At 37.0% G+C, this 15,238-nt stretch overlaps 1 protein-coding gene across 1 annotated transcript in view; it reads left to right on the forward strand.

Moving 5' to 3' along the window:
- Nucleotides 1–15,238, forward strand: part of LOC131692570 (dual specificity protein kinase splA) — a 290,726-nt gene that overhangs the window by 249,777 nt on the left and 25,711 nt on the right. The window contains exons 3-4 of the mRNA XM_058979688.1: nt 10,390–10,599; nt 10,697–10,926. Coding sequence (XP_058835671.1) covers nt 10,390–10,599; nt 10,697–10,926 — 440 coding nt within the window. The remainder of the gene's footprint in view (nt 1–10,389; nt 10,600–10,696; nt 10,927–15,238) is intronic.

A 15,238-nucleotide genomic window follows, 5' to 3' on the forward strand; every position in this document is an offset into this window, starting at 1 on the left:
TTATTCACTTATTCTATTGCTTTAAATATTTCTTGTTTTTAATGTTGAATATGTTTAATTATTTTCGAGCTTTTCAGTTTTATGCATTTTTATTTTATATCAATATTCGTATTTTTTTAGTTGTTTTTTTCATTTTCATTGATTCTCAAAATTTTTCAACATCTGCCGATTTTTTTATAATTTTCACCATCTGTTCAACAATGTTCGACTTCTTTAATCTTTGCAATTTGATTGCCTAGTTTCCTGTTTTCTTTTATCGATTCTAACAGGTTTTGTTTTGGTTTTTGTTTTTGTTTTTGTTTTCGATTATACATTTTTTGACAATTGACTTTAATTTGTTTATGTGGTTGATTTTGCGATTTTTAGTTTTTCTGTACACACTTTCAATATAAAGTTTTTCCTTTATTTTGTTTTTTTGTACAATTGAACAAAGGGAATTTTAGATTTTTTTTGTTTAGATAATATTTATAATTTTTGCAATTATCTACTACATTTTTAATCTTTCCATTTCTTTACTTTTACTAATACTATTGACGAAAAATTCCTCTTCAAAGCCACCAAAACGTATGAAGACGTATTCAAAATGCTATAGAGTATTAACAGCCCTCCGTTTTTACCGTCATTGGCACTACAAACGACTAGAGCAAAAAATTGGTACATACCCGACCAGAAGGAAATAACACAATTATAACTCATGCTGATACCCGACCAGAAGGAAATAACACAATTATAACTCGTGCTGATATTTTGTTACGAAAAATTTCCTATCAAATTTTGTTATAAAGTAGAAACCGTTAGGTGTTAAAATAACAAAAATTCTAACAAAAAATTCTCTACGAATATCACATTTATAACAAACGTTGATAGCAATATAACACGATCATAACAACTTGAGATAGCATAATACACCCCAACATAGCTTGTCTTACTTATTGTATAATATCAACGATTTTAGCGTGCACGTCTAAAAATAGAATATGAGAAAAAGCATACATAAAGCATACATTAGGGCGCTTTTTGCTTTGGAGCAAAAAGCTTCCTGCAGCAAAAGCTTTTATAGCATTGCCAAATAATTGCATACCTGCTGGCTGATTGTTATTGTGAGTATATGACAAGCAGATTATATTATTTGTCCATATTGCCGCTTTGAACCTGGGTATTCTGAGTTTGATGGGGAAGTTTTCTGCATGAACCAACGACATTGTTTTCGACTGATGTTTAATGTTAACATAATATTCCACGCATCCGTCAAGGGCAAAACGATTATAGATGCAGAAGACGTTTCCAGAACGCACACATTGAACTTTGCCAAAGCCTAAGTGCTGTTTGTTTTCCTGGTGTCATACGCTTTGTTTTTATTCAGTTTTACTCACTAATACAGCTGCCTATATGACGATAGACTGAATAGCTTTATAATATCTTTTAAGATTAGAAAAGAGGGGCTATTTTTAGATTCCAAATAGTGCGCTTTGGCGCTTCTCTTGTACGTTACCGTGTTTTACATTGTTTTTAGAAATAATGTCGATGCGATATGGTAACATTAAGCGAATATTTTACGTACATTATTTTACGGAGAATATGACAAAACTTATTCAGGATTCCGCATAGATTTAAAGCAACAAATGAGTTTTGAGGTTTCAAAATAAGTCTTTTTTGGGGATTTGTTATTGGCATTTTTGATATGGGGAAGACTAAATAAACCAGTACAATTTGATTTCAATTCGCGTTTCTTTCATTTGGACTGATTGATACTTCCTGCATATTCTTCGAAATAAATTTTATAGGAAAATTATAATCTTTATAAAAACGCTCTTCGATAACTTCACGATTTCAAAGCTTTTTATAATAATGGCTTTAACATTTAAATCATACGCCTCCTACTCGAAGTTATGTGTCAGAAGAGTGTCTCAGAAAATAGGAAATGTTATCTCTTAATCCAACTGAAACCAAGTAAGTCAATCATACACCTCAGTGACAAGTTCTCCGACCACTTGCATCTAAAACTTGCCTATACTCAAAATGCGGAATTTTGAAAATCCAAATAAAAAAATTAAAAGCTTCGAAAATTCGCTTTAAAAAAACTGTACTTACTGAAACATCATCGTTGTATGTGCACATTAATATCATATTATTAATCCAATGATAGCACCAGAAGATATAATATTGATATAAGTTTTCTTGCATTCCTGATCGGTATATCATAAAGATAACACAGAGAGTAATAAATATCGACATGAGATATAAATTTGATAGTTTTCTGTTATGATGTTCTGATCGGGTAACAATATAAATTCAGTGTAATATAGGTACATAATATTAGTAAGTACAATGGATTTCAAACTTTAACTTTATCGAATCCATTTTAACGACTGAAGAGAAAATGTCATTATCTAACAGTAGATATAATGCTACACACATACGTCCTTGTGATGGGGACAATACAAATTTGTTTAATGCACGCCTAAAACAGCGTCAAGTTGAAGTTGACAAATTTTTGATCATAACACTCTTTATTGTACAGAAGTGCTATTAAGAGAAATGGTTGTTGCGTATTGTCGAGTGAGTGTCGCCGTAGCTCATATAACAATTCTTTGTGTTTGTCAATAATTCATATGCAGAGGGTTTGAGTTGAAATTAAAATCAGCAACACAAGTATATTCTATTATATGAGGTACATTAATGATCATTTTTCGAAAAAAAAAATATTTTGGATGTTTCTTTGAGCCACCAGTGCAAATAGTTAGATTAATGTTTATCCTGAGCGCGAGTAATACATTAAAACATAGATTCCAGATCCGAGCAACTTTTTGGGTACTATTTGGGTCATAGAACATCTGTGCAAATTCTTTTGTGGTCTTCTAGACTTTGTTTCCTTGACAAATTTCCTATGAAAATCAGACATCTATTTATTTTTAGGAGGTAACGGGCGACTCTTGGAAGAATTAATTTGCGATAGACGTTTTTCCCATACGAAATCACATGTAACCTTTAAACCGTGGGCGCAAAAATATGGTTTCACCGGTCGAACTAAAAATTTGCAGAGTTGTTCTGGAAGCTAAATGAGACCCAAAAAGATATTCGGAGCGAAATTTTATTTTTTTTTTTCATATAACCATGTTCGACTCTAGTACACATGCGTAGAGCATGTACTGGATTGTAAGACATAGTGCGACGTCTGGTTACATTGCGTTCAAATTTCAAGCAGGAAGGACTTGGTTCAGCCGCATCCTCATTACCCGGGCACCGTTGAAAACGCCATAGAAAAGGTTTGTCCAAGTGTTATTTGTAACAGATTTCATTTGTGCATACTTCTACTTCTATACCTTAATATTAATGAACTCTGAGTCAGTGAGTGGTGCTGAATCGCGTAGGCGTACTTCAGCTTAATCGTCGTCTATTTGTATGGTGATCCGCATTCTAACGTCAAATTTAATGTTGTTCTTCAAAATGAAGCATTCTGACACATTACGAGTATGATGAAGTTGAATATAGGAGACCTACGTAAGCTTAAGCTACATTTTCAGTTATATCAACTGTTCCATCTCGCTTACTATAGGTCAAATATTTCGCGGTACAAGAAAATCGATCCTTTTATTAACCTAAAATGTACTTCTAAGTCTTGAAAATGTTAAGTCATAAAATGGAAGGCGACAATAATATCTACATTTTCAAAATTTCAATTTCGCCTCGTAAGTATACCTCGAGCGAACTGAAAACTTTAAACGAGTTTTTGCTGAAACCACTTTTTTCAGTTGATCGAAAATGCAGCTCAAACAAATCATTTTTGTTCGTTCCTAAACTTTCACAGTACATATATTAAAAATTGCAAATTAACAATGTTTAGTAGATTATTATGAAATTTTCAGCGTTTTAATTTTCATTAAAAATTATGCTATTTTACGAGAAATTTAAATTTGATACAATTCTACATACTTCGTTTGCTATTGTTCTAACAAATCGAAAAATCTTTGGTTTTTGGCATTAGGTCAAAAATAACGGTAGATAAATTTCTGACCGTAGACGCTTTCAAAACAAAATCGTCAGTGGAAAAATGCTCCATACCCGCCACCTTTTCTTATAATTACTTGAAAGAATTATTTTTCAGTCTGTTTTCAACCATCAAAGACAGCGGTCACGATACTCAGTGTGCTCCTGCTTCTGTCCGAGCCAGTGCAGAGCGAACGAAAAAAAAAAAGTTACTTGTGCGCATTGTCTGAAAAACAAAGGATACCGTTATTTTGATTCTTACGTGGTCTATCAAGATGACTGAGTCTCATCAACAAAACGTGATTATTCGGCCTAACACAGTGGCCATTGACTTCAGGTCTTTTCGCATAAGATCAAGTATTCGTGATGTGGAACATCTGCTGAAGGTGAAAATACAGCTTCGGCTTTCGGAAGTCACCTTCATACACCTTGAGCACGTCAGGCATGCGGTGCTGATAACCTTCACCAAGTTCGCCCAGGCGAAAAGATTCATTTCGCAGAACAATTCAAAACACGTGCTTGTCTGTGACAACGCTGAAATCAAGATCCCTATATGCATGGATAATGGAAATATTGAAGTTAAATTACATGATTTATCTCCACTTACTTGCACAGTGGCAATTAAAAGATTCATGTCGTATTTTGGAGCAGTGGAATCTATTACGGAGGACACATGGAGAAACTACTTCCCATGTATTTCAAATGGTGTATTTGTGGTAAGAGTGCGGGTAGACCAACCCATTCCCTCCAACCTTACCCTGCAGTACAAAACTGAAGGGGGTGATACCATTACACAGCGAACTCTCTGTACATATCAAGGACAAACTAATACGTGCCAATTCTGTGAACAAACGGCACACTACGGATAACCCTGCCCAGAAACTGCTGAGAAAAGCTCAGCTGCAGAAATAAATGCCAACATTCAAGCTCCAATATCATTACCTGAACCACAAACGGTTGCCAAATTTGTGGCTGCTGTTCAGGCAATAATGACAACTGCTAAAGCTGCGTCAAGTACTTCAAATTCAACAACTAATGCCACCAGTGAAGAAGCTACCACCAAGGATGGAGTGTTCACATCCGTAACCCGCGAGGGCAAGAAGCCAGGAAGAACATCTGATCGCGATTATCAAGGAAGTAACCACGATGATGATACGGACGTAAACGACAACGAGAGAGACATGGATAACCCCGAAGTTGGCGAGAGAAGAAACATCTTTTCGACACGAAAAAAGATCTCCGCTCGCAATAGCAAGTTGCGCGCGCAGAACCTTACAGGGTCAAAATAAAACTTATTGTGATTTTTATTTTTTGCATCTTGTAAATATATAAAAGACGCATGGCTCCTCTAAGCTAACGCATTGAGCCGTGTCAAATAAACAAATTAAAAAAAAAAATTATTTTCGTATTGCATAACTAGTATTATGATTCCCAATATTTATTTCGTGGACTTGTTGATTTTTCTCGGTGAAAACGAACTTAATGTGTTACGTTACGTTACAAGAAAACGGAGAAACGAAAGCCAGTGTATGCTATATACTTTAACATGTCCGAAGCATGTGACAGAGTACCTGTGGTAAAGCTGAAAAGGCTTGTGCTCCCGGATTGGTCGTCACAATGTATTTGGACGTATTTGACAGGACGTTACGCTTTTACACGCGTGGGTAACGTACAATCTTCTTTCTTCGATATTTGAATTCTGGAGTTGCTCAAGGAAGCCTCCTGGGTCCGTTGCTTTTTGTCCTGTTTCTTAGCGATTTTTGCAGAGCGATTGAATTTCCTAAACTGTTGTACGCTGAAGTTCTTCTGTTGTATTAAATTACTTCTAGATTGCTGTGCACTTCAGTCAGACGTAGATGTACCTACCGAGTAGTGTGACGAAAACGCACCAAAATGTAATGTTATAACTTTTTCTTGGAGTAGTTTTACACTGCCTTCGAATACAAAATATCGTCTTCTATCATCGAACGATTTACAATCATAAAAAATCTTGGCGTCTATCTGGATCATAAACTACAGTACTCCGAGCACGTAGCATTAACCACCGCCAAGGTTTTCTCGATGCTGGGATTCATACGTTGGAACACTCAATCATTCCGAGACGTGTACTGCCTGAAAACATTGTACTGCTCAGTTGTTCGCAGCACATTAGAGTACGCTACCCCAGTATGGACACCGTACCAAAGGGTTTATATTGAGAGAATCGAAAGCGTGCAAAAGAGCTTCATGCGCTATGCTCATCGTTTGCTACCTTGGTCCGACCCCGTGACACAACGCGCTCCCTTGCTAAGGATAAGAGTAGAGAGTGTATTAATATTTTGTTTACGAATTCTTAATAAATTTCTTATTAATTATTAGTTACCAATTTGCTCAGATTGCTACAAATACAAGTTTGCAGTGTCATCAAGGTTGTAAACTTATTGTTTGGTCTTTATTTAGAAATTGTCAAACTAAAGTTTTATTTATCTGATGTTTCGTCTCTGTATTGTAGCATTTTCAGGGAACACTTTGGTGTACCTTAAACATGTTACTTTTTGATGTACTTTAAACATGTTACTTTTTACCCATAGTATCTTCTGAAGATGACATCTAGAAGCCGTGCGGTATCCGGCGATTTGAAATCTCTCAACATATTTGAGCAAAGAATAGACCCTCTAGGTACCTGCTACCATGTCGTAAGAAGCGACTAACAACAGGAGGTGTCCCTGAGTTGAGGTAGCTCTTCGTGCCGAAGGCCGAGGTTGACTAAAGGGACTTAACAATTTTAGCCACGGTCGGGGTATTATGGGCTTTGCCTTTTCTCTGGTCAACGAATCTCTCTATCTCTTTTTTTTTCTCTCTCTCTCTCTCTCTCTCTCTCTCTCTTCACAGACCGTGGGATTGAAGTTATGGGCATATCCAAAGGTTCAGCTTTTTTCACTCGCTGATATTGATTATAATACACCGATTTTGGGCTCTTCCGGATGTTGAACAAAAATGGCGAAAGACAATTTTTGGTTCTCTGAACTATACATTAATTTCAAATATGAAAGTACACCACATCATCACAGTTCAGTTGTCGAAATACACAATAAATACTGTTCTAGAAATCCACACCAATTTTTTTCTGCCGAATCTCAGATTTTTTTCGTATCTTTTTCCAAAATCTCTGCAGCTGAGCTCTCAATAAACATTTTTTTTGCTGAGATCTCAGTAAAAATGACGTTAGATAGCTGATACTCGAATAATATTTCACCGAAAATCAGCAAGCAAATTTCCCTTTACTGAGAAATCAGTTTCTAAATTTGCTGATTACACGGCGGTTGAAAAATTTCCAAGGCAAATTAAATGGATACTGTGATTTATTTTGCTTCACGGAATCGTACGCTTTATTGGAATACACAAGTAGATGATCAGTCTACTTGTTGATAAATAACGGATCGTCGCTTAAATATCTGGTCCATCCTCGATCGTTCTCGTCGGAAGCAAGCGAGCGCAATTGAGGTTTTTGGTGTTCTCAGAAGCGCTAGAAACTCTTCGTTTGGTCTAGAATTACTAAGATCAGAGGCGGTTTTACTAAGCTTTGTATTAGATGCAGTAACAATGGGATTTCAAAGTCGCACTCTTTTTGAATAAAAAATCATAATATTTTGTCGAGGTAAATGATGTACTTCCCTTCACTTTTCTGCAAAAAAGTGCATTAGCATTCTGTACGATTAACTGTTTTAATCAGCATTCAAAGAACTCTTTTAGTATTTTGAATGCACATCAGCAGTAAAAAAGCATTTTTTAAATCAGTAGTGTAGCCGCATATTTTGTCAAAAGCCGTTCTTAAATAACATTAAAAACTAATCGGTGACCACGCCGTCGATCTATACTTTAAATGCAGGAATTTAGACACGGTAGCTCTTTATAAACTACTTGACGTCAGTAATAAAAATTGCTTACTTTAGATAAGATAGCACAATCCTGAACTTGTTTGGGCGCACTTTCGTGATATCCATCGCGACAGAACATTTATATGCCAGCTCTTTTTCAGGCTAGTTTAGTTATGCGCGGTTTTAGAAACCGGCGCAAAGTGAATAGTCGAAAAGACAACAATTACGGGAGATGAAAGTAATTGAAAAACGGTTCAGACTTCTTATATGCTTATCTAGCAAGCTGCATAGTCAAGATGCCTTTGCTGGTCCTCCTAATTCATTAATGAGCTTTGTTCTCTCGAAGTGAAAGTCCTGTTTATCAAGTTTGTGTGTTGTGTAGTACTAGTCAGGAAAAGTGTGCAATTTCTACTTATATACTAAAGGAAGTTAAATTGAAAAAAAAAACAAATGCAATGTGAATTTGAATTTAAATTAGGGCTACTAAATGAATTATATGACGACAAAGGGAGGTATTTTCAGTGAGTTACCGCACTTTATTTAAGATGAGTCTGTCCGTGTGAGGAGCCAAAGCCGAACAGTTATTATTATGTACCGAAAGAATAATATTACTCCCTCTGCAAGTCACGCAGTGCACTGAGCGCACGTCCTTGTGAAATTCAGGCGAAATAATAGATAATAGCGCGACTGCTGGGTTAGAGATTTTGTGAACCAGTTGCGTTTTGTCGTCTTTAACAGTCCTGGTTTTGTTTTTCTATTGGCGCGAGTTTCTATAAAATCAGAAGCCAATTTCAGTTGAACTCTTCTAGAAGACATTTTAATCATGAGTAGGGGAAAGCAGGTAAAGACTCAAAGAAGCTATACGAAGATCTGGTGTGCTAAAATGGTACTGTCACCACGAGATCTCACATGCTTCTTAGCTTTGCGGACGAGATCGAGTCGATCGCAGAGCAGTAGAAGAGGCTTTTGTACTTTTTAAATGGAGGCTAAACGGATTAAACATAAACTCTAACCAGAAAAAAGTACATGGAAACTGGAAGAAAACGATACATTGTTGGTCGGTGGTATAAAAGGTTCAAGCACGGTATTACGATATCAACAAGTTCAAATATCGTACGAAACATGCTCTACTTGATACTTCCGGTAATCGGAAAACCAGAAAGAAATGAATTCTATTTTCTTAATATGGCTAGGAGTAGTAGAATAATACGAAAATGGAAATAGTAAACAATGAAAACGAACTATATTTATTTGATAATAATTAACCTCGCACCACCTTATTTGAAAGTGATGACGTAACTGTTACCATTTGTTGTAATAATTTAAACTATCATATAAGATATCTGAACTATAGCTACAGTAATAGTACATTGCATCCAGAACAACACAAATAGAAACCCTACCTTGTCAGCTCTCAACCAAATGTCAGCGCGCAATTCAATCAACCCCCCGACGCCTCGATCCGGATTTCATTTTCACGCCGCTACTTTCGTTCACCTTTGATTGGCAGTTATCGGCAATCTTTTCACTCCAATCACCGCTTCGGAATCTGTTAAAACACACTCTTCCACTTATTTCGAGATTTTTGTGGTGGGTATCTCCTCGTACCCCAGCCAGACCGAACGAACCACCCGCCGGAAACCGGAGTGTAGCGACAGTCAGTACAGTGTCATCCCATTTTGCAGTCCCGGGTTGGCTAGGGGGGAGGAGATCAGTAGGTGCTTTCACCGCAGCATCGAGCGGAAACGAAATGAAGCGTCAAAAGATTTCAATCTGCGCTCCCCTACCACCCCTTGGAAGACAGACTCCCGATGATGTGGCGAAGTAGCAGTAGCAGCCGCCGCCGACGACGAAGCCGCCACAAATGAAGTGACTTCTTGTCAGATATGATGTGACAGGGAGGAAGGTTCGGTCGGATTTGTCCAATGTTGGCTTTTTAGTGGAGAAATTTTTCCCCTTCCTGCTCTGTACTACAGTATGGATAAGAGAGCACCGCGGTGGAAATGGAATTGTTCGTTCGGAAGGAACTAGTGCACCGAGGAAGGGTAGCTCAGCTCAGACTTACCCTGTTGTACAAATGAGGGTGAAGGATAATAATTCCCATTGGCAATCGTTTCGCCGGGGTAAAGCACGATGAGCGGGAGGAAATCAAATTTAATGAAGAGATAATTTTTAAAGGTTAAGGGGGGATGAGATCTTTTTCCCGTTGGCAGCTAATAATTTTGATGAAGCAAAAATGTTTTAAATTGTTGATTTTATGATTTCTGAAATGGAATTATCTGCTCGTCAGTGGAGATGGAGCGGAAGAATCCGGGCCAAGATTGTTTGCTTTTATAGTGCTCGCTCAGCTCAATCTCCTCGAGAGCTGAGTGAAAAGGGATTAAAATTCTCGCTTGCTCTTCGCATCAGCAGCCGTTCTGCTGTTAGCTGCTCGGAAGCAGCATTTAAAGATTATTGGAAGATTTTATCGACACGACATTGACGAGTTTTAAGTTTTTCGCCTTATTAAACGGGATCCATTTTGCCTTTCTGTGTGTTCTTTCAGCTAAATCCTTGCCACTTCATTGTGTGGTTGAGTCTGTCAGCTCCCTGCAGGCGACGTTGAACTTTGACGCCCGGAGCCCCTGGAAACGGCGACCGAACATCGAAACTGACAGCTACGTCATCATCCCGGCAGCGACGTCGTTCTGTGATATCGTCACGACCGCCCTGCAGCGGCTTGGCTATTCCTCGGAGATTTCCAACGCAGCCAGAGGTAATTGAATCCCAATCACCGTACACGAATCAATCATCTCTCCGTCCAACTACGGAAGTAATCCTTCCTCTTATCTCTTTCTTCCACCATTCGACAGGATCAATCTCCATCAAGAACTGGAAGGCACTTTCGCTGGACGCCATCTCCGACAATCCGCTGGTCTCGGTTAACGACATCCTTGGGGAGTTGACCTCGGTCGTAACGCTAAAGATCACCATCCTGCGGCACAAACCCTCCCAGCTGGCGGAGATCAAGGATAAGCTGCTCAAACTGCTAATACTGCAGTCCCATGCCGTACTGCGATCGACCGGCTGCCCGCTGGATGAGGTAAGAATGCTTTGTAAGAAGTTCCCCATTATTATGTAAATCGTTTCCGTACTAAAGTGTACTTTTCGTTCGTTTGCTATTGGTGCTTTTGGAATTAGCGAGGAAAAATCTGTCTAATTAATTCATTTTCATTGTGGTGGTGAAAATGAAATCGTTCGAATTTTTTCCGATTCGAAATTTTCTTCACCGAACAAAGGAACATTTCTGTGAAGGGAAATGTGTTTTTCTTACAATCTGCATACCTCTAGAAATCGGAGGCACAAACCGGGAGATAATGAATTTTGATTAAAATCAATGTTATCTCTTTGAAGTTCGACTGAAATGCCACCCAGCAGCGAAGAATGGAAATTTTATTTAGACAGCTTTATGGTTTCACGGATTGAAGCGAAGTGCTCATTGGGGCATTTCTGGTGGTTGAAGTGAAAATACTACGCATAGAATGTAAGTTAGAGTTGTTCTATCATCTAGTTAAGAAATGTTATAATTACGTGATTTAACAGGTCATATGGCTAGGGTACTGAATACTTTTAATATTTTTTTTAGGAATTATTTTTAAAGCGAAAATCAGATTACTATTAAATCAAAATTACTCTCTTTATTAATTTTGATCAGTCAGCCTAGCCCAATCTGGTTGCTCTGATTCTGCTACGATGTTGCCAAATTGTCTTAGAAAAAAGCGCAACTGGATATATGCTATCTGTGGTCAACATAATTTCTTAAATAGTACAATGAATATGGTTGCGTTTGATTAGAATTTTCTCTTCGATTAAGCAGGGAATCTCATATCAGCGGTCAACATCTTATTGAATTTTTGCGCGTTGATCAAAAAAATTCCCACGTTAAAGGCTTAATTTTTTTAAATTTATTATAATTTATTATAATTTTTTTTTAATGTTTTCTCCGTTAAAATATATTTGTGCATTTGGAAGATATTAGCGCCTAAAGTCGACATATTTTTTCAGTTAGCGTCCCGGATTACAAGAAAACTGCTTGACGGATTTTCACGATAATGATATCAAATTTAAATTAATTTCAAGGTCTTCAATGAGAACCAATACATTTTGGCTAAAAAAATATCATTTCCTTATTGTCTTCTAGCTAAAAATGGCTTTTTTTTTGTTTTTTTGGGTTCACATTGAAGAGCTTGAGATTATCTTTAATATGATATAAACTCCATGAAAATCGATCAAGCCGCAAAAAAATCTCCCAAACGAACGAATAACGAATTTTTTTACGTGTTTTTTATATTTGTTTGAAATTCTTCACAATTTCTATCAACGTAGGCAGTACCACATTATGCTGACGATTTAGCCACTTCCGTGAGGACTATCTCCGTTATCACCTGTAGGAACTGTTCCACCAAGCGCAATGGTAATTCTCGTAGTAGAGGCACGATTCATTTTTGTGGTTTTCGGATTCCTCTACTTAACCGGAGGAACGATACTGTACTGTTTGTGCAGTGGATAAGCAACAAAGCAGTGGGAATTGATAGCTTGATGTATTGATAGCTATTACAGAGTAATTATTTGCTTATGATCTGTGCGAAATTAGAAGGCAAACTGAAGCCTATAAAAGGTATTCTAGCGGTAATACCTGTACTGAGTGATAAGGTACCGAGAAGCAAAGATGCTGTCAGCTATTTAAGTGCAACACATTTATTGCATGTCGCGTAATGAATGAAATAGTTTGACATTCGATTAATTAAAATGAATGAAGTACCGAACAGTTTTGGCATGAGCGCATACCGGGATAATTAAGTTCTCAGTACCGCTAGTATCAGTAAATTTCCAAAACTCGCATAGTTCGTCGTGACTAACGACTTACTTTTCAGTATAAGAGCCCTTTTCAAAATTTCGGAAGAAAAGACGTGTATGGCTTGGAACACCTTCAACAATATTATATTAAGTGTTGGTGTATGTATGAATAACGAAAAACTGCATCAATAACCAAAAATTTTGTTTTGAAAAATCGTTCGAAAACTGCTCGGATATGGTCAAGATTTTCAGCTCGTCTCGGTCAGAGCTATCAATAAGGTGCACCAGGCGAACCATTAAATAATGAAAAGTTTTTAATGCACGGTCCAGATTTGTTTCATTATCATTCGTGTTGAGCTGTTTAGAGCGAACGAGGCATCTCTTCAAAGAGCTGTAAAATACCGAGAAGAAAATATTTGTGAGCTGTACGCGGCTGGTAGATGAATCAGTTTGTGTCGTTCCCTGCTACTAGCAGAGGCAATTATTTCAATTTCTGATGGTTAGAAAGTAGCATACACAACACAGGTGATTATTAGGCTTCAGCCGGCTCCTTGGACTGCCTGTAATAATTAGTTTACACAGTTCCGTGCTAGTAACTGCGTACAACTGGAACAAAAATCTCCCACCCAGTGAACATTTTATTTGGAAAACAGCACTATCAACTAAGAATTAAATTTGAAAATCTTTTCCTTCATCAACTATTATTTTAATTTCCAACGGGTCTAAATTAGCATACACGCACGAGAAAAATCGACGTTTAAATCATCTGACTGAAGCTCGTTCGTGATTGGTTCCCGCTAATTACATGCACCGAGCCGCAAATCTTGAACCTCTTTGACGATGGAAGTAAACTGATTTTGTTCGATGGCCAGTTCATAAACTGAACCGAGTACAAAACCGGGGGTCGTAAGCGAGTGCATCATCATTCATGTGCTACATTCTTGCCGGCTACACCACACACACTCTCGCTACATCTGGATGCGGCAAAGAAGTTTCCTGTCGGGCGAATCCACCGTTTGCTGAAAAAGGCTACTGCGCCGAGCGTGTCGGTACCGGAGTATCCATCTAGTTGTCGGCGGTAATATCTTGCCGCCGAAATATTAGAGCTGGCAGGAAATGAAGCCAGGATTATCCCCCGTCAGCTGCAACTGGCTATTCGAAATGACGAAGAGTTGAATTAATTGTCTTCAATAATAGGCGCAAATCATCAGTTCTGATATAATCTTAATGTTGTGAGTGATAAATTTAATGAAAATTAAGCAAATATTGCAAACGTTAATTTCAGTGATTTTTTTAATAATCGCTGTAACTTTGTTACTTGAAGACATAGAGTGTAACTACCTTCGGCAACAACGGTGTAATTTTGAACATTCTAAAACTTTACTAACGACACCAAACCTCTAGAATGCTAAACAAAAAGTTGGTATCACAGCGCCACCTATGCAGTAAAAATCCAAACAAATTTACATCATTAGAATAAAGATAAAATCAAGATACTTTGCAGAACATAGCAACTAACGAAATGCACTCTCGAAGCGCTAGAGGCGTTGTCTTGCTATTTTTCGTTCCTGCCCCACTGTGCAGTGGTCCAGAATGTAAATTTAGCAGGAATTTTAACTTTTTGCGAAAATAAATGATTTAGCCTTACAATTTTCGGAAAGTTGTACATTGCAAGGCCATTCTTTTCATTCAACGTTCTAATTTTATCAAGGTTTAAAATTGAACATTTTGAAGATTTGATTTAGGGCTTGACAGTATTCGATGAACAACACATTTTAGACAAATTTGCTGAAGGCACGCAAGCTCTAGCTTTCACATTTTTTATTGCACGAGAAATCTAAATGTAAGCTTTAGGGTGTTTCTTTAAAAACGGTTTTGTTTCCATAACTTTTGTAGTTTTTATTTTTCACTAAAGTACCCTTTCGACAACTTTGGCGCATAATCTACTTTAAAACACCAACTACTAAACCTTTTTTGTTTCAAAGTTATGAGAATTTTTTTATAAAAAATATAACTTTTTCATGCACCTTCGATGAGGGCATTTAAAACAAAATACCGTTACTTTCATATAAAATAGCAAGCTTTGTAGTATAGATCACCAAAACATGTCAAATTCGATATTTTTATATATCTTGCAATATTTACTCAACAAATAGTTTATTTGTAGCAAGAAGTATATATAACTTTCTATCGAAAAAAGCTAGAGGTTCGGTATATTTAGACACATTGTCCTCCCTCAAAATATCTGAAAGTATTTCTAAAGTTATCGCAATGAAAAATCAAAACTTCAAAACTTACATAATGAAAACCTTTTTTATGAAACACTCTGATTTTTTTTCGGTAAATTTCTTGTAAAATGAAAAGTACACGACATTCAGAGACATAGTTTTTTTTTTTAAATTTTGTTTTCTTCAATTTTCTAGAACCATCAAAGAGTTAATTTCCTGATTTGAATAAATTTAGAACCCACTATTTAAAATAATAGAGAAATATTGTAAATTGAAAAATCTTATCATGGAAACGAAACTACATTTTTATATAGACCACCGTGAAAGTAT

This window comes from Topomyia yanbarensis, chromosome 3 (assembly GCF_030247195.1).
Source record: "Topomyia yanbarensis strain Yona2022 chromosome 3, ASM3024719v1, whole genome shotgun sequence".
NCBI lineage: Eukaryota > Metazoa > Arthropoda > Insecta > Diptera > Culicidae > Topomyia > Topomyia yanbarensis.